The 22,653-nt window shown below is 48.9% G+C and overlaps 1 protein-coding gene across 1 annotated transcript in view; it reads right to left on the reverse strand.

The window, feature by feature from the left end:
* STXBP6 (syntaxin binding protein 6) overlaps positions 1–22,653 on the reverse strand; it is a 496,860-nt gene that overhangs the window by 317,986 nt on the left and 156,221 nt on the right. Inside the window, exon 2 of the mRNA XM_085627350.1 lies at positions 20,144–20,332. Coding sequence (XP_085483476.1) covers positions 20,144–20,297 — 154 coding nt within the window. The 5' untranslated portion in view covers positions 20,298–20,332. The remainder of the gene's footprint in view (positions 1–20,143; positions 20,333–22,653) is intronic.

Here is a 22,653-nt window from a genome sequence, read left to right on the forward strand (position 1 = left end):
CCACCCCCAAGTGACCGCACTAGAAACTGCTTCGTTAGCTTTTATCTTCGAGCTTTGCCAATATGGCCTACACAGGTGGGCTCTTGCATGGCAAGTCAGTTTCTCCATGCCCAGGGGCACCCATAACCTCTTGCTTGGTTATTTAACTAGGTGAACTAGGTTCACAACATGTTGTTTCTGACAGACTTGACAAGAGTTTGAGAAACTAATGGACAGAGTAGTGATCATCTAACTGGATACCCTCACAGGTGATTATCAGCACTCTACAAATACAGATTGATTGATTGACACCCCATGCTTGCACTGCGGATGTCTGCCCGTGCAGGGGAAGATGGGTAGTTGAACAGCCTGTGACCCAGATAGTGTAAAGAGAGGTCCCTGGAACAGCAAAATACAAGTTCTCTTTTAATCTCTAGTTATTAAATACACCTAGGGGTTAGATCTGGTATGAGAAACCCTACTGCAGTCCGCCCTCTGTTCTCACTGGTTACCTGTGGACCTACAGGCATGAGCTATTCATGCACAAATGAAGTATCCCTACGGTCCCTGGCCCGGCGAGCGCCCGCGGAGAGCCGTGCTTATGGAGCCAGAACTTGCATCGCGCACCTCAGGGTTGTGTAACCCAAAGTCAATGCCCAGTACAGCAGCCAATGGTACACCTCCCTGGTGGACCTGCAGAGCTCCTGCACCCTACGGGCACCAGAGGACTATTGCCCCTGTCCATGCGGGCATATGATGAGCTGACAGCCACCTTCACCCTTGCATCATAGGCCCCCTCAGTGCTGAGACCAGGCTGTGCTTATCCGGAGAGGAATGAAGGGATCAGAAGAAAAAAGAAACATTGATCAAAAAGGAAGGGGCGTGGCTTGCGTAAGAGGTTTGTTTAAGGGGAGGGACCCAGACCTGCCCATCACAATTTCACCAATCAGTACTGGTCAAATGTCAGACAAGTTTGCCATATTTATTAGGACAGAGGGGTGTGGGAGGAAGGGTGTCTAAAATAGAGCTGTCTCCCCCGCTCTGGTTTGGTCCTCGGGGGAGGGGGGCATCCCGACAATCTCCCTTCCTCTTCTGCATGTCAATGTCATCCATTTTCAGATGGGAGGAAAGAGGAGGGCATTGGGGAGGTTGGTTCTAGCAGGCAGTGATGGGCTGGCATTGCGGGCAGCCTGACGTTGGCACATGGGCTTGATTGAAAGGGCACATGAGAGCCTTTTTTTGGTCTCATGGGCCCAGACACGACCAAACAAACCAGTCAACACGCTCTCTCTTTCAAGCTGGCCCATTGCCAGCACTAGGCTGTCCAGGAGGCCAGTCCAGCACAGGTGAGAGGATGGACACTCCACAACAGCCTTCCTTTCTCCTCCGAAGGCCGGTCCGCTGGGTCCCTGGCATGGATGGAGGCGGGAGCCTTACAGCGTTGATCACGGAGGAGGCAGCGGTACCGGATAATGTTCCTTCCTCCTTGATGGATACGTAGCAGGAAGTGCCACGTGGGGGGTTTGTGTGGTTGGCTTTGGTGGGCGCCAGATTATCCTAACAACCTTCCACATATTTTAATGAATTAATAATTTTAAAAACCTACGGACTCCGAAAGGTCTACCGTATACAGATGGGCCTCACTTCTGAACGGCCAGGCCCGGGTTTGACGTACACCGCTACCCTTCAAAAGAACGACTGCACCAGGCTCCTCACTCCGGGCACGCGCAGAAATGGGCACATGTGAAAATGGGCACGTGCAGTGTGGCGATGAAATCAGAGCGGGGCGAAGGAGGTACCTGGGTGTGAAGCATAACTGTGGGGGTGCGAGGCGGTGCTCAACACTGTGCAAAGCCCGACTGGGTGTGCACAAGGCACAGCCGAGATTCTGCATAGCATTGGCAGAGTGGATGGGCTGTTAGAACGAAGATAATGTAAAGCATGGCTGAACGAGCAGCATGTCTGGAGGTATGCAGGACAGAAGGGTGTGCAGGACATTATTAGTATGTGCAGGACATTATAAGGGTGTGCAGCACATTACTAGGGCGTGCAGCACATTACTAGGGCGTGCAGCACATTACTAGGGCGTGCAGCACATTACTAGGGCGTGCAGCACATTACTAGGGCGTGCAGCACATTACTAGGGTGTGCAAGACATTACTAGGGTGTGCAAGACATTACTAGGGTGTGCAGCACATTACTAGGGTGTGCAGCACATTACTAGGGTGTGCAAGACATTACTAGGGTGTGCAGCACATTACTAGGGTGTGCAGCACATTACTAGGGTGTGCAGCACATTACTAGGGTGTGCAGCACATTACTAGGGTGTGCAGCACATTACTAGGGTGTGCAGCACATTACTAGGGTGTGCAGCACATTACTAGGGTGTGCAGCACATTACTAGGGTGTGCAGCACATTACCAGGGAGTGCAGCACATTACCAGGGAGTGCAGCACATTACCAGGGTGTGCAGCACATTACCAGGGTGTGCAGCACATTACCAGGGTGTGCAGCACATTACTAGGGTGTGCAGCACATTACTAGGGTGTGCAGCACATTACCAGGGAGTGCAAGACATTACCAGGGAGTGCAAGACATTACCAGGGTGTGCAAGACATTACTAGGGTGTGCAAGACATTACTAGGGTGTGCAAGACATTACTAGGGTGTGCAAGACATTACTAGGGTGTGCAAGACATTATCAGGGTGTGCAGCACATTACCAGGGTGTGCAGCACATTACCAGGGTGTGCAAGACATTACTAGGGTGTGCAAGACATTACTAGGGTGTGCAAGACATTACTAGGGTGTGCAAGACATTACTAGGGTGTGCAAGACATTACTAGGGTGTGCAGCACATTACTAGGGTGTGCAGCACATTATCAGGGTGTGCAGCACATTATCAGGGTGTGCAGCACATTACTAGGGTGTGCAGCACATTACTAGGGTGCGCAGCATATTACTACGGTGTGCCCCACATCACCAGAGTGTGCAGGACAGTAACAGGGTGTGCAGCACATTCCTGGGGTGTGCAGGATATTACTAGGGTGTACAAAACAGTATCAGGGTGTGCAGGACATCATCAGGGCATGTAAAGCATGTCACAGGCTGTGGCTGGAGTGTGCAGGGAGTATGGCTGGGTACGCACTGGTACATAGTGACTGAGGGAGTCTGGCTGGACAAGCTTACAGCATGTCTGGAAGACTGCAGAGTGGCTGAGGCTGGGTGCAGTATTAGGGACGTGCAGAGCAAGTATGGGGTGCATAGAGCACTGTTAAGGGCCTGCAGACCTAACTGGGGTGTACAGAGCGTAGCTGGGGAGGTGCAGTGTATTACTCAGGGTCTGGCCTAGTGTAGGCATCAGCAGGTGAAGTTACACCCATGTGAGCTCCACACAGACGGTGCACTGCTGATTTAACCTTCAGCCAAGCGCAGGGGCTTCTGGAGGCCACATCCTTACCCAGAAGGCACTTGTAAGATGACCAGGCAGACACTAGGACCAGTTGTAACTGGGGAGATGGGCCATAGGGGCTAAAGGTGCATTATTGGTGCTGTCAGTGCAGTGTACAAAATGCCACCCAGGAGACACTACCAGCAAACTACTATGGATGGTGGTTAGTCCACGTGGGAGGGGTTAATCATAGGCCACACCCCAGAAGAGTGCAGTCTACAAACTGCTGTCGGTGTTAAGTTATTGTCTAGCGCCCATTGCCACCATGTACAGTCTCGAGGAGCTATGGAATCTGCTCACAGTTTAGAGTTCTGAGATTCTTGCTGACTGGATCCCCACTAGTCACCAGACACGGTGCTTGCTTGTCGTTCACGCTCTTAGAGACGCGTCACGCTGGATCTTGGCGGGCGAGGTGGAGCAGACTTGCGTATTGTTTAGTGATGGATTGCATTGGCTAGTGATCGGATACATCCGGTTATGGCTCGGTGTGGAGCATGCTGTGCCTGACGCATGGGCCGAAGGACAATGGTGAGGGTTCTGCTTTGCTGGGCTGTACAGCTCTCCATCGGTCTGTCAAGTCTGAAGATATTTTGATGCCACGAGAGGAGGGTGAGGTAGCTTTAAGTTAAGTTCTTCAGGGTGGCAGATCTGCAGGTTGGCACAAGTGAATAGCAGTATAACTCAAAAGGATGTACGACAAGATAGCCAACAATATGGAGTGGAGCCGTGGTGTGCGCGCAGGAGTACTTGGAGTTTCTTCAACATGAAACCTTGACGAGATGTTCATGACACAGTGCAAGAACATTTGAAGACCGGACAACTGGGCGCTGGATATCAGCAACAGCTTATTGTGCTGCATGGAATTAAATGCCAGATTAACTGGAACTTGCTTGCCAGGTCAATGGACATGGACTTCTTGGGCACAGTTATGCAATTTACATGGATTGCTTTTCAGCTTGATGTGGTGGTCACACTAACAATCCAGAAAACATAAGCTCACAATTTATCCAGAAGGGCAGGTGGTTTATCTCAGTCTGAATCACCACCGAGAGCCCATTCTATAGTCAATAAAAGAAAAAGGAGTTAAAATAAAACAAATCAACTTTAAACTTGGCTTTAGTGCATCATTGGCTCAGGCATCCAGCCAGGGCAACTTCAGTTGCAGAGAAGAAGAGGATTGTACGTGTGAAGCATTAGCAGAAGCGTTGTGTCCTCTTACGATTGCTTTGAGGCACTTCCACTGCAGCTGGGATCTCCAGGCCCCGAAGCCGACCAGTTATAAAGGAGTTTGATACGAAGAACATCCCAACCACGTATCTAAGAAGGGCATGGCACTTCCAGGCGTCTATGGAATAAATTCTGATAATCCCTAGCAAGAGATAAGCAATCGCAGTTTAGATGTAATAAAATTGAATAGCCAACGGCTTGATTTGGCAATTATAGGAAATTGGAGGTGGGGGTACTGTTCCTATCGGGGAGCAGAAAAATAAAGAAAAGTAAGGGAGGATATATAAATGGGACTCCTATGGGTTACTTCCTGGTGCCCTCACACATCCCTGGGGATATCTTGCTTCCTCATCGGGCATCCTTCCCATAGGCTGGAGCTGCAATGCCCTGCGGGCCCCACAAAGGGTCGCATTAGCGGAGATCTTTTTATTTGTTTGCCGTATGATGAAAGGAATGTATGTAAGGGCCTCAAGTGTATGAGGGGTTTGAACAGCATCTGGACAGTGAGACAAGCATCATTAGTAATAACCTGAGGAGACATTCATCTCTGTGCTCCGAGCAGCAAACATGTTGCTAAGGTACCCATAAATGCATCAATTTCTGCTTAAAATACATTAGTCTGAGCAGAAGACCCAGACTAAGGTTCCCCCCACCTGCTGTGTGTTTAGTAAAGCAGTTTAACAGAGAAGATATTTGTTTGCCCGGAATAGAGGCGTTAGAGGAGGACAATTCCAGTTCAATTTGGACAGGTCTGATGCACATTGGCCAAGATAGGTCCCTCTGCTGGCATTCCTGTTCAATCCATGAGGGGGATGGCAGATTCTGCTACCCTCTTCGGGGGTATCCTGGTGACTGACATTTGGAGGACGTGCACTTGGTTGCTGTCACCCAACTTTACAAGAAATTACAGCTCAGGTACACAGTGATGGAACTTTGCCAGAGTTGTGCTGCATGAATTCCTTGGTTAAACAGCAGTACTCCATACCACCTCCCAGAGGGTACTGTTTTGGGATGCACAAATAAGGTGAGGAGTCTGCGGGAAGATGTATCCATCAGAAGAAAAAGTAATTTACCTATTGTCCGAACATTTCTGGGTGTGTATTGTTTTAAACTCTTCATCACCCTCCATCTTCTCTTGAGAACTTAGTTTAAACAGATCCCAAGCCAAACAAATGCATTTCTGCCATATTGTGATTGTTATGAAACATCTGTCACTTGCTCTCCGAGTTGAAGGGTCAGGTGCAACAAGACTGAGATGCTGAGAAGACTGACTATTTATTGGCCGGATCCTGGCGGTGACTGATGGCTCAGAATCCTCTCAGCTACTCAGTCTCCTTCCACCTAACCCTTGAACTCAACAGCTCCGCACATACAACCTTAAAATTGCAAACCGCTCTAACTCAGCAGCTCCACACACAGACACACACACACCACATTCCAAACAGCTCTAACACAGCCCAGAGCTTCGCACATACACCCTCAACATTCCAGACCGCTCTAACTCAGCAGCTCCACACAAACAGTCCAAGCAGCTCTAACCCAGCAGTTCCACCCACGCGCACACACATTCCAAGCAGCTGTAACTCAGCAGCACCACACACACAACTGTACAAACAGCTCTCCACACACGCACATTAACATTCCAAGTAGCTTTAACTTAGCAGCTCCAGACACTGTCCCTTTCTAAACTGCTCTGAAGAGTCATCCAGTTGGCATGAAGCTAGAGTGAGTGGGAACACAGCAGCAGCGCTCCCCGCGGACAGATGAAACGCCCACTGTGCCCTGGGCTTCTCCCTGCATGAAGATGTCTACACCTGCCGCACTCCCCTCCAGGCTCCCAAGGACAGATGAAATGCCCATTGTGACCTGGGCTTCTCCTTGTATCTCTATCCTGCATGTAGATGTCTGCACCTGGAGCACTCCCTCCAGGCTCCATGCAGACCGATGAAATACCCATTGTGCCCTGGGCATCTCCCTGCATCTCTACCATGCATGAAGATGTCCACACCTGCCGCTCTCCCTTCCATGCTCCCCTCGGACAGATTAAATGCCCATTGTGCCCTGGGCATCTCCCTGCATCTGTACCTTGCATGAAGATGTCCACACCTGCCGCTCTCCCTTCCATGCTCCCCGCAGACATATGAAACACCCATTGTGCCCTGGGCTTCTCCCTGATGAAGATGTCCACACCTGCCGCACTCCCTTCCATGCTCCCCGCGGACAGATGAAATGCCCATTGTGCCCTGGGCTTCTCCCTGATGAAGATGTCCACACCTGCTGCACTCCCTTCCAGGCTACCCGCGGACAAATGAAATGCCCATTGTGCCCTGGGCTTCTCCCTGCATGAAGATGTCCACACCTGCTGCACTCCCTTCCATGCTACCCGCGGACAGATGAAATGCCCATTGTGCCCTGGGCATCTCCCTGCATGAAGATGTCCACACCTGCCGCACTCCCTTCCATGCTCCCCGCGGACAGATGAAATGCCCATTGTGCCCTGGGCTTCTCCCTGATGAAGATGTCCACACCTGCTGCACTCCCTTCCAGGCTACCCGCGGACAAATGAAATGCCCATTGTGCCCTGGGCTTCTCCCTGCATGAAGATGTCCACACCTGCTGCACTCCCTTCCATGCTACCCGCGGACAGATGAAATGCCCATTGTGCCCTGGGCATCTCCCTGCATGAAGATGTCCACACCTGCCGCACTCCCTTCCATGCTCCCCGCGGACAGATGAAATGCCCATTGTGCCCTGGGCTTCCCATTGTGTCACTATGCGGCACGTAGATGTCCGCACATGCTGCACTCCCTTCCAGGCTACCTGCAGCCAGATAAAATACTGTCACATGAGACTGCCCAAGCAGCTGGGTGACTGCCGCTGACCCCACATTCATTATTCTCTGTCCGTCTTCTCTGCAGACCCCTCAAATCAATTGAAACAAAAATGCAATACTGAAAACACTCCTTTTGCTGACAGTCCATAAATCTACTTGTGTCTGGGGACAGCGGGAACGGCCCTGGAAAGGACTAGAGAGAAGGCATTGGCTGGCATAGTGACAACAGAGGCGCCGGAGTGCAAATGTACCCATCTTCATCAGCACCTACGCTGGCGTGACTCCAAGGAAGATGCTGGCGCTCTGCTAATTCAAAGAGTTCCTGGGTGGCAGTGGGAACTTTAGGAGGATATGTCAATATTGGTGAATGCAATGCCAATGTACGCCATAATATATGTACACATAATGTCAATATGTATTTGATGTACACCATGACAAATGTATACATAATAATCGGAATGTCGGTAAATGTTATATCAATTACCACCATGTTATATCTGTACGTAATAACAAAATCATATCATTAATGTCAAATCCACCCGAGATGAACTCCCCATCAACCCAGAGTTAGAGATACGTGGTAAGAAAGGCCCTGTGATCCAAACCCAAGCCGAACGAATGATAGGTCACAGGTGGGGTTACACCTAGACCAAAGACAAAAATGCGAACAGGGAAAACCCAGTTCAATCCCACAGATAGACAGCTACACTAAAAAAGGTCAGAGGAGGCTGGGCCCGATAAAACACATTTGGCCAGAGGGGCACGCGTTACCAAAATACCACAAATTAAGATGCCGCATGTAGTTAGGAACATTCAGCCAATAAGAACACAACATGCACACTACAAGCAGTGATCACGCAGTCCCCATGCTGAACAACCAGACACATACACACTGGCCTACATTGGATCTACACAAAGTCGAGAGCCACCTCTGCCCCCTTATCAGAATGTTGACCAGGACCCTGCCCTCACCTGGACTAGGACCAGAACACTGAAAGAACGCGGCTGAGTGAGCTCCTCTGGTGCAGGCCTGGACCCTGCGCTCAGCTGGACCAGGACCAGAACACTGAAAGAACGTGGCTGAGTGAGCTCATCTGGTGCAGGCCTGGACCTACACTCACCTGGACCAGGACCAGAACACTGAAAGAACGTGGCTGAGTGAGCTCATCTGGTGCAGGCCTGGACCTGCACTCACCTGGACCAGGACCAAAACACTGAAAGAACGTGGCTGAGTGAGCTCATCTGGTGCAGGCCTGGACCTGCACTCACCTGGACCAGGACCAAAACACTGAAAGAACATGGCTGAGTGAGCTCCTCTGGTGCAGGCCTGGACCCTGCGCTCAGCTGGACCAGGACCAGAACACTGAAAGAACGTGGCTGAGTGAGCTCATCTGGTGCAGGCCTGGACCTGCACTCACCTGGACCAGGACCAGAACACTGAAAGAACATGGCTGAGGGAGCTCATCTGGTGCAGGCCTGGGCCTGCACTCACCTGGACCAGAACCAGAACACTGAAAGAACGTGGCTGAGTGAGCTCATCTGGTGCAGGTCTGGACCTGCACTCACCTGGACCAGGACCAGAACACTGAAAGAACGCGGCTGAGTGAGCTCATCTGGTGCAGGCCTGGACCTGCACTCACCTGGACCAGGACCAGAACACTGAAAGAACGTGGCTGAGTGAGCTCCTCTGGTGCAGGCCTGGACCCTGCGCTCAGCTGGACCAGGACCAGAACACTGAAAGAACGTGGCTGAGTGAGCTCATCTGGTGCAGGCCTGGACCTACACTCACCTGGACCAGGACCAGAACACTTAAAGAACGTGGCTGAGTGAGCTCATCTGGTGCAGGCCTGGACCTGCACTCACCTGGACCAGGACCAAAACACTGAAAGAACATGGCTGAGTGAGCTCCTCTGGTGCAGGCCTGGACCCTGCGCTCAGCTGGACCAGGACCAGAACACTGAAAGAACGTGGCTGAGTGAGCTCATCTGGTGCAGGCCTGGACCTGCACTCACCTGGACTAGGGCCGGAACACTGAAAGAACGTGGCTGAGTGAGCTCATCTGGTGCAGGCCTGGACCTGCACTCACCTGGACTAGGGCCGGAACACTGAAAGAACGTGGCTGAGTGAGCTCATCTGGTGCAGGCCTGGACCTGCACTCACCTGGACCAGGACCAGAACACTGAAAGAACGTGGCTGAGTGAGCTCATCTGGTGCAGGCCTGGATCTGCACTCACCTGGACTAGGACCAGAACACTGAAAGAACGTGGCTGAGTGAGCTCATCTGGTGCAGGCCTGGACCTGCACTCACCTGGACTAGGACCAGAACACTGAAAGAACATGGCTGAGTGAGCTCATCTGGTGCAGGCCTGGACTCTGCGCTCAGCTGGACCAGGACCAGAACACTGAAAGAACGTGGCTGAGTGAGCTCATCTGGTGCAGGCCTGGACCTGCACTCACCTGGACCAGGACCAGAACACTGAAAGAACGTGGCTGAGTGAGCTCATCTGGTGCAGGCCTGGACCTGCACTCACCTGGACTAGGACCAGAACACTGAAAGAACATGGCTGAGTGAGCTCATCTGGTGCAGGCCTGGACTCTGCGCTCAGCTGGACCAGGACCAGAACACTGAAAGAACGTGGCTGAGTGAGCTCCTCTGGTGCAGGCCTGGGCCAGCACTCACCTGGACCAGGGCCGGGACACTGAAAGAACGTGGCTGAGTGAGCTCCTCTGGTGCAGGCCTGGACCCTGCGCTCACCTGGACCAGGGCCGGGACACTGAAAGAACGTGGCTGAGTGAGCTCATCTGGTGCAGGCCTGGGCCTGCACTCACCTGGACCAGGGCCGGGACACTGAAAGAACGTGGCTGAGTGAGCTCATCTGGTGCAGGCCTGGGCCTGCACTCACCTGGACCAGGGCCGGGACACTGAAAGAACGTGTCTGAGTGAGCTCATCTGGTGCAGGCCTGGATCTGCACTCACCTTGACTAGGACCAGAACACTGAAAGATCGTGGCTGAGTGAGCTCATCTGGTGCAGGCCTGGACCTGCACTCACCTGGACCAGGACCAGAACACAAAGAACATGGCTGGGTGAGCTCATCGGGTGCAGGCCTGGACCTGCGCTCACCTGGACCAGGGGCAGGACACTGAAAGAACATGGCTGAGTGAGCTCATCTGGTGCAGGCCTGGACCTGCACTCACCTGGACCAGGCCTTTATGTGCACACTGGACCAAGTATGTGTTGTTAACTGATAGACACACGGATCTGTAGAGTCAGTCCCCTACCAGTTCCCCACTATCACAGATCATTTCTTCCCACAGGGGTCTCCAACCTTTCCTGTACTGAGAGCTGCTCATGTTCAATGAAACGCATTGAGAGTTACTAATATTAGTGCTGTAGAATTTCAATTGTTTATATGTATAATAATTCAACCAAGCAAAGACTTTAGAATTAATAAGCTGGGCTGCGCACAGGTGAGCTGCTCAGAGGTCGCCGGAGAGCTGCGGGAGCAGCTGGCTGGAGGGACCCGTTTCCTCCCTTCTCCTACCTGCCGCCACCTTCGCAATCAGTACTTCAGATATACGTCATACTAAACGTCCCCATCACATGGGACATCAACTGACGTCATTAGGGACGCATGGATAAAAAGATAAGTTAAAACATTCAGGAACGGAAGGTTCAACAGGTGCAACCGGTGTCCATCCTCCAGAAACACCTTCCTCCAGGAGTAAGGTGCGTGGCCTTGGACAGGCGCTGGGAGGGCGTGGTAATGAAACCAATGGTGGCCCCTTCCTGCTGCTGTCCACAGCGGGGGGCTCCCCACAAGCAGGGGGCAGGGTAGCCTCGTATAAGCGCCAGGTGGGCGCAGACCGGCATCCTCACACCAGCAGCTCGTGGGGGTATTCGCTCAAGGTCACCGCTCACCTCTGGTGAAGCCGGGACGGCGCCGGCTGATTTCACAAGCAGAGCTCGAAGCACCTGTTCACAGCCGTGACCTTCCTTCTCGCGGCGAGTTACGCACCTGTATCCTGTTTATTCAACCTGTTCGCTGTGCGGGGAGAGTGGGGGCGGGGGTAGGAGCGCTCGTATTGGCACAATCTCTGCTATGCACGGAGAGGGAGTTGCACACAATGTGTGCGACTGTGGCAAGGGGAGTGTCGGCGCTTCCTTCCTCCGTTGGCTTCCAACAGCTTCGGTGGTAGCCTGGTAGGGTCAGAGGGGGCTAGTCAGAATTAAGGCAACTGGGGCACCATCCCCATCTGGACCCCCTCCAGGGACGCCAGTCGAGACGCTGAACGCATCACTGACACGCCCCTACTTCCCATTTACACCATACACAAAAAGGAAGTAATGTAAAAGTACATTCTTTTAAGTAGCGCCCACTGCAGATATTATTAAGGTGCCTGATTGTACCCACAATGTCAGATGACAGGAACACAAGGAGCAGTGTATGCAACCCAGCTCCCAAAAAAGACCAATAAACATGGTGGCCAAAATAAGCGACCTGTTAGCCTCCGAGTGACTGGGTCTGAGAGAGATGCGACTACTTGAGGGCACCGTCTGCTCTATCGGAAGCCTCGTGTTCACGGTATGTATAAACAAACCGAGACTAACCCGGAGCAAACTGAGGTGAGGACACCCAAAACTCACTCGACTTCAGTGGAACTGGGGATACCAACACGGATTTCGGGAGGGACATAGTACCGAATCCGCTTTGATCACGGCCACAGAACAGATCAGGTCGGCGGTGGATCAGGGAGGCAGAACGGCCTTGATCCTCTTGGATCTGTCGGCCGCGTTCGAAACGGTCAATCACGGCTTGTTGATGGACCGGTTAAGGAAAGGTGGAATTCAGCATAAAGCAAGGGAATTGCTTAACTCCTTTCTCTCTGATCGGAGCCAAACAGTATCCTTAGGAAATTTTTCTTCCCAACCTTTCCCTCTACCTTGTGGGGTCCCGCAAGGGTCCTCATTGAGTCCCACCCTGTTCAATATTTATGTGTCCTCCCTTGCTCCCATCATCAGATGCCACGGTTTTAGTGTCACTTCGTATGCAGATAACACGCAAATCGTGGTATCTCTACTTCCTGGCCGTGAAAGGGGGTTGGACCATAATTTTCAGTCCTGTATGTCGGAAGTGGCCCACTGGATGGCTAGCAACTGCCTTAGGCTGAACTCAAAATAAACCGAGGTCATGCTGTTTGGGAATAACCACAGTTTCTGGACCCCATTATGGTGGCCGCAGGAACTGGGGACCCTCCCCATGCCGGTCAACAAAGTAAAAAATCTCGGGATGGTGGTAGACGACAAACTTTCCATGGCATTAAAGGTTAAGGCGGTAGCCTCTAAAACAGGCTATATATTAAGAATGCTGAAAAAGATTCTGTTCCTGCTCCCTTACGATTGTCGAAAAACTGTGGTTATGGCCCTTGTAACATCCAGACTGGACTATTGCAATAGCCTGTACCTTAACATTCAGGAAAACTTGCTGCATAGATTGCAGCTATTACAGAATGCGGCCGCTAGACTTCTAACCGGCATCCCTAAATTTTCACCCATATCTAAGGCCATCCGAGACCTACACTGGCTTCCAATCAAAAGCAGAATCCAGTTCAAGTCTCTATGCGTGGTCTTCAAGGCCTTAAATGGTGACGGTTCTGACTACCTAATAAAACTATTTAAAAAGTATGTCCCTTCCCGGTGTCTTCGATCAGCTGAGGCCAGTCTGATCATGGTCCCGGTTATAAAAAAAGCTCTCTGGGGAGGACGTAGCTTTTCCTATGGTGCAGCCAAGCTATGGAATGGCCTGCCGCTGCACTTGAGACGCATGGATAACCTATTGCATTTCAAAAAAGCGCTGTAGACCTGGCTGTTCGAAAAATAATTTCTGTCGCTTAGGATTAGGGAGTAGTGGACAGCGCCAGGACACCTACTTGGTAATCGCGCGCTTTACAAGTCACGATAACATAACATTTGTAGCGCCTGGAGATGACGGCATCAAACTCTCAGTACTCCGAGAGATAACATATCCATCACTTAGCGCGCGTGGAGACAATGACACCCCACAGTCCCTGGAGACAATGACACCTCACAGTCCCTGGAGGTGGGGATATCTGTGAGAGATATGATATCCATCACTTCGAGCGCGTGGAGACAATGACACCTCACAGTCCCTGGAGACAATGACACCTCACAGTCCCTGGAGACAATGACACCTCACAGTCCCTGGAGACAATGACACCTCACAGTCCCTGGAGACAATGACACCTCAAAGTCCCTGGAGGTGGAGATATCTGTGAGAGATATGATATCCATCACTTCGAGCGCGTGGAGACAATGACACCTCACAGTCCCTGGAGATGAGATCTGTGAGAGATATGATATCCATCACTTCGAGCGCGTGGAGACAATGACACCTCACAGTCCCTGGAGACAATGACATCTCACAGTCCCTGGAGACAATGACACCTCACAGTCCCTGGAGACAATGACACCTCACAGTCCCTGGAGGTGGGGATATCTGCGAGAGATAGCATATCCATCACTTCGAGCGCGTGGAGACAATGACACCTCACAGTCCCTGGAGACAATGATACCTCACATTCCCTGGAGGTGAGCAGATCTGTGAGAGATATGATATCCATCACTTCAAGCGTGTGGAGACAATGACACCTCACAGTCCCTGGAGACAATGACACCTCACAGTCCCTGGAGACAATGACACCTCACAGTCCCTGGAGACAATGACACCTCACAGTCCCTGGAGACAATGACACCTCACAGTCCCTGGAGGTGAGCAGATCTGTGAGAGATAGGATATCCATCACTTCGAGCGCGTGGAGACAATGACACCTCACAGTCCCTGGAGACAATGACACCTCAAAGTCCCTGGAGGTGGGGATATCTGCGAGAGATATGATATCCATCACTTCGAGTGCGTGGAGACAATGACACCTCACAGTCTCTGGAGATGAGATCTGTGAGAGATATGATATCCATCACTCCGAGCGCGTGGAGACAATGACACCTCACAGTCCCTGGAGACAATGACACCTCACAGTCCCTGGAGACAATGACACCTCACAGTCCCTGGAGACAATGACACCTCACAGTCCCTGGAGACAATGACACCTCACAGTCCCTGGAGGTGAGCAGATCTGTGAGAGATATGATATCCATCACTTCAAGCGCGTGGAGACAATGACACCTCACAGTCCCTGGAGACAATGACACCTCACAATCCCTGGAGGTGAGGAGATCTGTGAGAGATAGGATATCCATCACTTCGAGCGCGTGGAGACAATGACACCTCACAGTCCCTGGAGACAATGACACCTCACAGTCCCTGGAGACAATGACACCTCACAGTCCCTGGAGTCAATGACACCTCACAGTCCCTGGAGGTGGAGAGATCTGTGAGAGATATGATATCCTTCACTTTGAGCGCGTGGAGACAATGACACCTCACAGTCCCTGGAGACAATGACACCTCACAGTCCCTGGAGACAATGACACCTCACAGTCCCTGGAGACAATGACACCTCACAGTCCCTGGAGGTAGGGAGATCTGTGAGAGATACGATATCCATCACTTCGAGCGCGTGGAGACAATGACACCTCACAGTCCCTGGAGGTGAGGAGATCTGTGAGAGATATGATATCCATCACTTCGAGCATGTGGACACAATGACACCTCACAGTCCCTGGAGACAATGACACCTCACAGTCCCTGGAGGTGAGGATATATGTGAGAGATATGATATGCATCACTTAGAGTGTGTGAAGACAAGTACGCAAACCCTACAGTAACGAGAAATGGCGATAGCAATCAATTTCACACCCAGAGATGGGGATATCTGACACTTTCAGTACTTGGAAATGATGATGTACAACTCCCAGGCTTCAAGATGATACCATCCAATACTACAGTGCCCAACGTTCACGATATACAGTACAGGCACCAGAAACGATGAGACCTGCCTCGCCGCGGTAGATCAAGATGGAGCTATATTAAACCTTCGAGTAACTTGGAGAGGAAACAATATAAGAGTTATACAACCCAGACATGAGGATACCCAGCGCTAGCGTCCCTGGATATGGCAGCTGCCTCACTGTGGACCTGAAGGCAAGGATACTCACCCGCAAAGTACTCCGAGATGATCCTATCCAATCATTATAATCTCCAGCAATCATAAGACCCAACGCGGGGGTCCCTGAAGAGGACACCGTCCTGTTCCGTCAAAAGCCTCCCCCGGTGGCAGCTGCAGATGGATCTATCCAATTTTACACTACTTGGAGACAGTAACTAACCCTTACAAGACCCAGATATAATGAGATACAGTTCAGACGAGGATATTACAATCACAGAAATGTTCATTGGAACTTCCAAGTGGAATGCCATTTTTTGTTTTTACATTTCCTAGACTTGGTTTTTAGACTTTGCTCATCAACACTTAACTTTTATTCTTTTACCCATGTTTTTTTTTCTTTGATGAATAAATTAAAATGCAATCAGCATATTTCCCCCTTGATTTAACCGATATATGTCCAGCCACACTTTGATTTCTGTAGGATTTTAGTACCCTGTGTAGCTACGCTCTGCAGAGCTTGCTCGTGTGCTGTCCATATGCATCCATCTATTCAATCTGACAGTCAGGGTTAGCAACAAAGTGGCATTCAAAATACCATCGCAGTTCGGCATTTATCCGCTTATAAAAACAAACACGTGCAGGGAAATCGATGCTTTTTCAGTGTGTATTTGTATGTAAAAATCCATAAAAGCAGACAAGTAGGAGCCGTATCTATGCTGGCAACATATGTACGAATGTGTCCACTTAAGCAGTGTTTAAAGTAAGATATTGAAACTAAAAGAACTCCAGGTAACACACTGCATGAGCTTTGTTACTGCCAATGCGCCCATGGACAATAAACGGAAATCAATAAGAAATGAAAAACAATCTTCGTCATCAACATAACCCTAGATCTGACGTCCGAATGAGCACCCTATTCTGCTGCTGGTGGACTCCCGCCTGGCTTTAGGAGGGGAAACGAAATAAATAATTAACTTTACCCCCTCCCCCCACCGGCTCACTGCTCTTACCTGCACGGGCCGCGGCTGCTGTACAGCATATAGAAAAGTATAAAAAATATGGAAAAAACATGAAGATGCAAAGACAGGGCCACACCGTTGTTAGGGTGTGTGCATGCATGAATCATAACATATGCACGCGACGAGGGCACCGTTGGTTTTTATTTACCGATCTCAGTTGGATTGGGAGAGTAAAAAAAACCACACACACACACACACACACACACACACACACACACACACACACGATCGCTCAGCGAGACTCTAGTAAGGGGCTCCCAAAAGTGGTCCCAAAAGCGGATTGCATGGCGAGCACGCGCACAATCACGTGCATCGCGCTGCCATGCAATCCACTTTTGGGGAAGCGCTTCAGGCCACTGGCACGTGCACTGGCGACGGGCGTGCGGTTACGCGCACAATGACGAGCAGAGGCGCCATATGGCTTTCCTCTCTCGTCATGGTGCGCGCACATCGCACACCACTCGCCAGCCAGCCTGCTTTCACTTTTGCGCCCGTCTTGTTTTTTTTTCGCTCCCCACCTCTCCTCTCTGACCATGCCTCCCTCCTCTCCTTCCGCCCCCGCAGCCTCTCTTCCTTTTCTCCTCACTCCTCCACTCTGTTTTCCTAAACCCTCCCTGTTCAGCTTTCTTCTCTATTTTATTATAGAATATATTCTAGCTATTTTGCTGGACTCTTCCCTTTCTGCTCATTTGGAATTCCTTCTATGGAGTGCACGCTTGCCGTCCTGTAGAGAACAAGTGTCAAGGAGTCCCTGCCAAGCCGAAGAGCCGCAGTATAATATTCACATGGTTCAAGCTTAAGATTTTGCAGCTGTGTAGTTTTAATATAATCAGTTGCGGGTGTTAAATAACTACATGTATCGACTCTTTGGATGTTATTGTGAGCTGCCCTTGTTCCAAGTTGGCTCGAGCCTTCTCTTTTGTCAAAAGTGCTTGTGTCTCCCAAACAAATAGTGTTTCAAAAAGGTTACAGGCCATGTGTGGGATTGGTTTATGTAGGTTTGCACTTAGCACGGGGTTCCTGGGGTTTCCAGCATAATGTAAAAACAGTTTAGTGCATAACAAATTGTGCTTTATACACTTGCATTCATTACGAATAGCGCACCGCAACACTCAATACACATTTGATGCTGCTCGTACCACAACCAGACAATGCAATGGTGAAGACTTTATTTGCTTCACAACTAACGTTATTCAGAAATCATTTGATGTCATAATTATGTAATACTCGACTGGTGCTTTGAACATATTGGTACTTAGGGTTCGCTCAAACTGCAGTAATTATTGCACTGTTTATGCTCTATGACTTAGAGTATCCCTCTTTGATTAATGCACTGAGTAGATGAGGTAAGTAGGTGCATTTGTTGATTTCAAAAGTGTTGTCTGCATTTAAAAACAAGCACTGTCAAAGCCAGTAGGTCTGACCTTAAAAAATGTGCGGTTTATTTCTTTTTCGCAAACCTATGCAAAAAAATGACGAACACATGAAAATTATAAACAAGCATTGGCATAGCCAATAGGTCTCGCCTTTGGGACCTTGTAAGTGTTTAGCCATGCAACAGTTGTTGTTGCACCAAAGAAATTGTGCAGCATAAATAAATACTTATAAGGTCCCAAAAGCGAGACCTATTGGCTATGCCAATGCTGGTTTCATTTGGTGCATCTCTCTCCTGCACTCTTAAAAATAAGGCTTTTTACATTTTTACTGAAAGCCGTTAAAAAGGACATCGGAGATTATTTAACAACACGATTTCTAGAGAAACATTCACTTAATAGTAAGTGAAAACAAGAATATTCTAGAAATATTCACCTCGAACCTGAGGGATGAACACATATTCAAGAAATCTAAAGAGGAAATTCGGCTTTATTTAATTTCAAACTGAGATCCATCTGATGTTTCCAGTGTATCCTAACCCAATATTAATTAGAAAAATTCATCCACATTTTTGCTTGCTGATGCCCGACTTGTGCGAATACAATCCCTCCTCGGCCAACCATCATGGAGTCCCTGGATAAGCGCATCTTTGATCTGAACACACTCCCTTCCTAACTGTTCGGATCGTGCTGTTTACTAAAAGTTTGCTATATCGATCCGCATTTTTGCACATGAACTGCGATCACGTAACGGGCACAAAGGGCACAGTGCAGATGTGCATACAATTATAATGGAGGACAGCTGTTTGGCATCCACTTGCACACAGCGCACTTTTTTTTAAAAAAAAAATCCTGCTTTTAGAAGAATATCGCCATCATTTTCAGACTTGTGCTAAGATATGAAATTACTTATTAGCAGGGACCCTTTTGATAATGGAAAGGGGAATTTTCCGGACTAGTTTAACGGCAGACAAAAATATTGATCAGAGCTTCCTTGCAATCTCAGCGAGTGTAGTCAACGGTCATTTACACACTCTGGTCATACACGTGTTGACTTGGTTTTAGATGCATTATGTGTTATGCCTCATTTTACGAAGATGGAATGAACCTGCAAATTTGCACAACTCAACATGTAACTAGGAATGTTGTCACACTTGATGTATTTTGTGTTAAAATTGTAATGGTTTTAATTAACTACACAATAAAGTCTTTATTCACTCTTTTGTTATATTTTACATTAAAAATCTTCACACTGGGATTGTATACAAACAAACTGTTTCTCCAAATACTTTTTTCTCCACCTTAGATCAACATTTTCGAAATATTTAGTGCATTTGGCTAGAAGCTTGCATGTCAGTGCTGACTGAATGTGTTGAATTGGAAAACATTAAAGCTTCTCTTTTAGGCAGGCACACCAAGTCAGGCAAGAATAGCTCAAGATGAAAACAACAAAAAAAGGAAATCTCAGTCTGTTCGAAACGTAGACCACAGTGGATAAAACACGGTTTCTCCTATAATAGAATAATTATCTTTCTGTAAGTCTGTTTATGTAATTGCGGGTGGGCGCAGTCAATGGGGGTGGGCGCAGTCAATGGGGGTGGGCGCAGTCAATGGGGGTGGGCGCAGTCAATGGGGGTGGGCGCAGTCAATGGGGGTGGGCGCAGTCAATGGGGGTGGGCGCAGTCAATGGGGGTGGGCGCAGTCAATGGGGGTGGGGGCAGTCAATGGGGGTGGGGGCAGTCAATGGGGGTGGGCGCAGTCAATGGGGGTGGGCGCAGTCAATGGGGGTGGGCGCAGTCAATGGGGGTGGGCGCAGTCAATGGGGGTGGGCGCAGTCAATGGGGGTGGGCGCAGTCAATGGGGGTGGGTGGAGTCAATGGGGATGGGCTTGACTTTTTAAATTAATAAACAAGATCACAAGGAGGGCTGCAGAAGAACCAAAGTGGTAATTATGGAGCAGACCATTATAATGGCATCTAGGGTCAACTCTGGATTTTTGCACGATAGCCTAATGAATTCTGGTCGTTGTAGTCTTGTGCTTCCAAAACCTGAAAACAAACACTTATGAGTGAAAAGGACAGCACAAGAGAACATGTCTGTAGTAACCTAGAGTCTAATGGTCAACCTAACAGGACATGCATTGATCGATGCACGCAGCAGATGCAGCTCCCCCTACCTGACAGGCAGATGTAGGTGAGATACTCCCCCTGGCCTCCAGTGGCCAGGAAGGGGATCTTTTTTTTCGTTCTCCGTCTGACTTGCACCGCACCAAGCATCCGCTCATCATGGGGGGCGAATACCTCCTTGTTAATGGCAGCTTTCGAGCTCATTGTAGAGATTGGGTGCAGCGAAACTGCTACAACACCTGCAGAAGAAGCAGCAACAGACGCAAACTTAGAGAGAAAAAGCAACACAATCAAGTTACTCAAAAACTACATAAAGACTTGAAGAGGCTAGCAAATGGGAGTTATGGTAGCCAAAAACCAGTCAGTCAATAAAGGGAGAAGCAAAATCCAATTAGAACACTCTTGTAGAAAATGTAATACTTTTTCTTTCATTCCATACACAGATATTTTTAAACAGCACATGTGTATGCCCACATTTATGGTTAACTCTGTTTTATTGACTTTTAAGCATACGAGATAATACATTGCATACATTGGGCACTCCTGTACCTCATTCTCAAGATATCCCCCCTCCCTCCAGTCCGCTCGAACGAATGTGAGCATGCAGGAGCACCGGAATGTTCCTGTGGTGCGATCAAGGGGGTGGTCTCTGTCGAGGCAGGGTACGGAGCTGGACCCTTCAGGCATTTCAAAAGTCTAACAACCCCGAAACTCCCCCCCCCCACCCTCCCCTGAACCGGTGTGCTTGGAATACGCCCCTTTAGGGTCCTGGTCAAAGGGTTGTCTTTGGACTGCAGATCGGGTAGCCTCAGTCGTTGCCTGTGCCTCCTTAAGCTGGTGAAGTCGAAGGTATTTCGGGCAGGTTACCTCATTCAATTCCATTGCCAGCAGAGACACTAGAGGACGCCAGGTAGCCCTGAATGATTCTGCAGAGTTTGTGAGAGAGGCCTGAATTTGTTCCATGGCTAAGATATACCATTATTTTTGTAACCACCCCGTGTGTGTTGGTCGGGTCTGTGTGCCCCATAGGGAGAGGATATGTTGGATAGCCGCTCCTAGCGCTAGAACCATCTGTTTCCCCCGAATGGATTTCAACGGGTATGTGATTGGATTAGGGAGCCCCAAAATTGTGTATGCAGGGAAGCGCGGGATTTCGGTCTCGAACTGTCTGTCGATGTCATCTAGGATGGCGGCCCAGTACCCCGTCAGTTCCTTGCATATGCCCAGATTTATAAAGAATTCTAATCAATTCTATGGGATTCCTTAGAAAGATATAAACACGTACTTAAAGAAACTTCAATGTTCTGCCTACTCAAGTAGCTCTAAGCAAGATCCAGGCAACACCCCCATGTTTAAACCTTTTTTGTTGCAAACACAGTCTTTAGAATTTCCTATATATGTCTCCAGATTTTTATGCATTATTCTGTGGTCTTTTTTTACACATTTCTATGGCACTTCTAACAATTCTGTAGAATGTATTTAAATAATCATCAGCAATCTTTTAAGACAATATATGTATTATTTTTCAGGACACATGGGATGTTCTGGGTTTTAATATTTTGTGTTTCATGGTTTGTGCACTATTGGCCGTACTACTAAACATTGGGATTCGCTAATACTTGAAAGATTAGAAAGGCAAATGCCTAGCCTTTCTGATGCCTACCGATAATCAATACTGATGATCAATGTGTTCAACTCACACTACAGATCTGTTCTACTCGTCTTGGGACGTCATTAAATTATTATTATTATTATATTAAATCTTGACAAACGTGGACTGAGCTAACACACTATTGCTCAATTAAATTAGTACAGCATGGTAGTTTAATAAGCCCACCATATGAAGGGTCATAAAGCAATAATTAAGAGTTCTCAAAAGATTTGATATGCTTTGTCAAACCTTTCCAGAATATGTCCCGAACATTGGGATTTCTAGAAGCCTCTAGCAGCGCAGACTTAGTCAACATACCAACTTGAGACAAAGAACCGGGTGGTCTGTAACCCACAAACTACCTGTGCATTAAAGGAGAATGGTGTGTTATGGGCAACTATCAGTCCTCAGATACTCACAGGAGTACTTGTTATCAGTAGGTTCCAAATTAGGTCCAAACCTCTTTTACCCATGAATACACAGACTCAAAAACACACACCAACAATATACTTTTATGACTATTATTGAAATCAGAATTCTATTCTATGGCATATAATGTTCAATTATATAGTGTATAAGCAAACAATAGGGGCAACAATAGCATCTGATAAAAAGAATATTGGAAAGGATTGCAAAATTATAACCATATTTTAGGGCTTCCCTGCATTTTTCTCCAAACCCTCCCTACTAGTCCCTAAGCTATCTTAGCCCCGACAAGGGCGTGTATGAGATTCTTAGTGGTCCTGCCTTTCACCCGCATACCTTGACGGAATAGCAGAGATATTGTTCTGTATGAAGATAGTTAGTCTCCCAGTCTGTCTGGTGGACCAAGGTCCTCGCTCATGGCCGTCCCAGCTCTCAAATGCCTTAGGGGGATGAAGATCCCTCTCTCCCTAACAGTAGTTTGTA

The sequence above is a fragment of the Triturus cristatus genome, chromosome 9 (assembly GCF_964204655.1).
Source record: "Triturus cristatus chromosome 9, aTriCri1.1, whole genome shotgun sequence".
Classification (NCBI taxonomy): domain Eukaryota; kingdom Metazoa; phylum Chordata; class Amphibia; order Caudata; family Salamandridae; genus Triturus; species Triturus cristatus.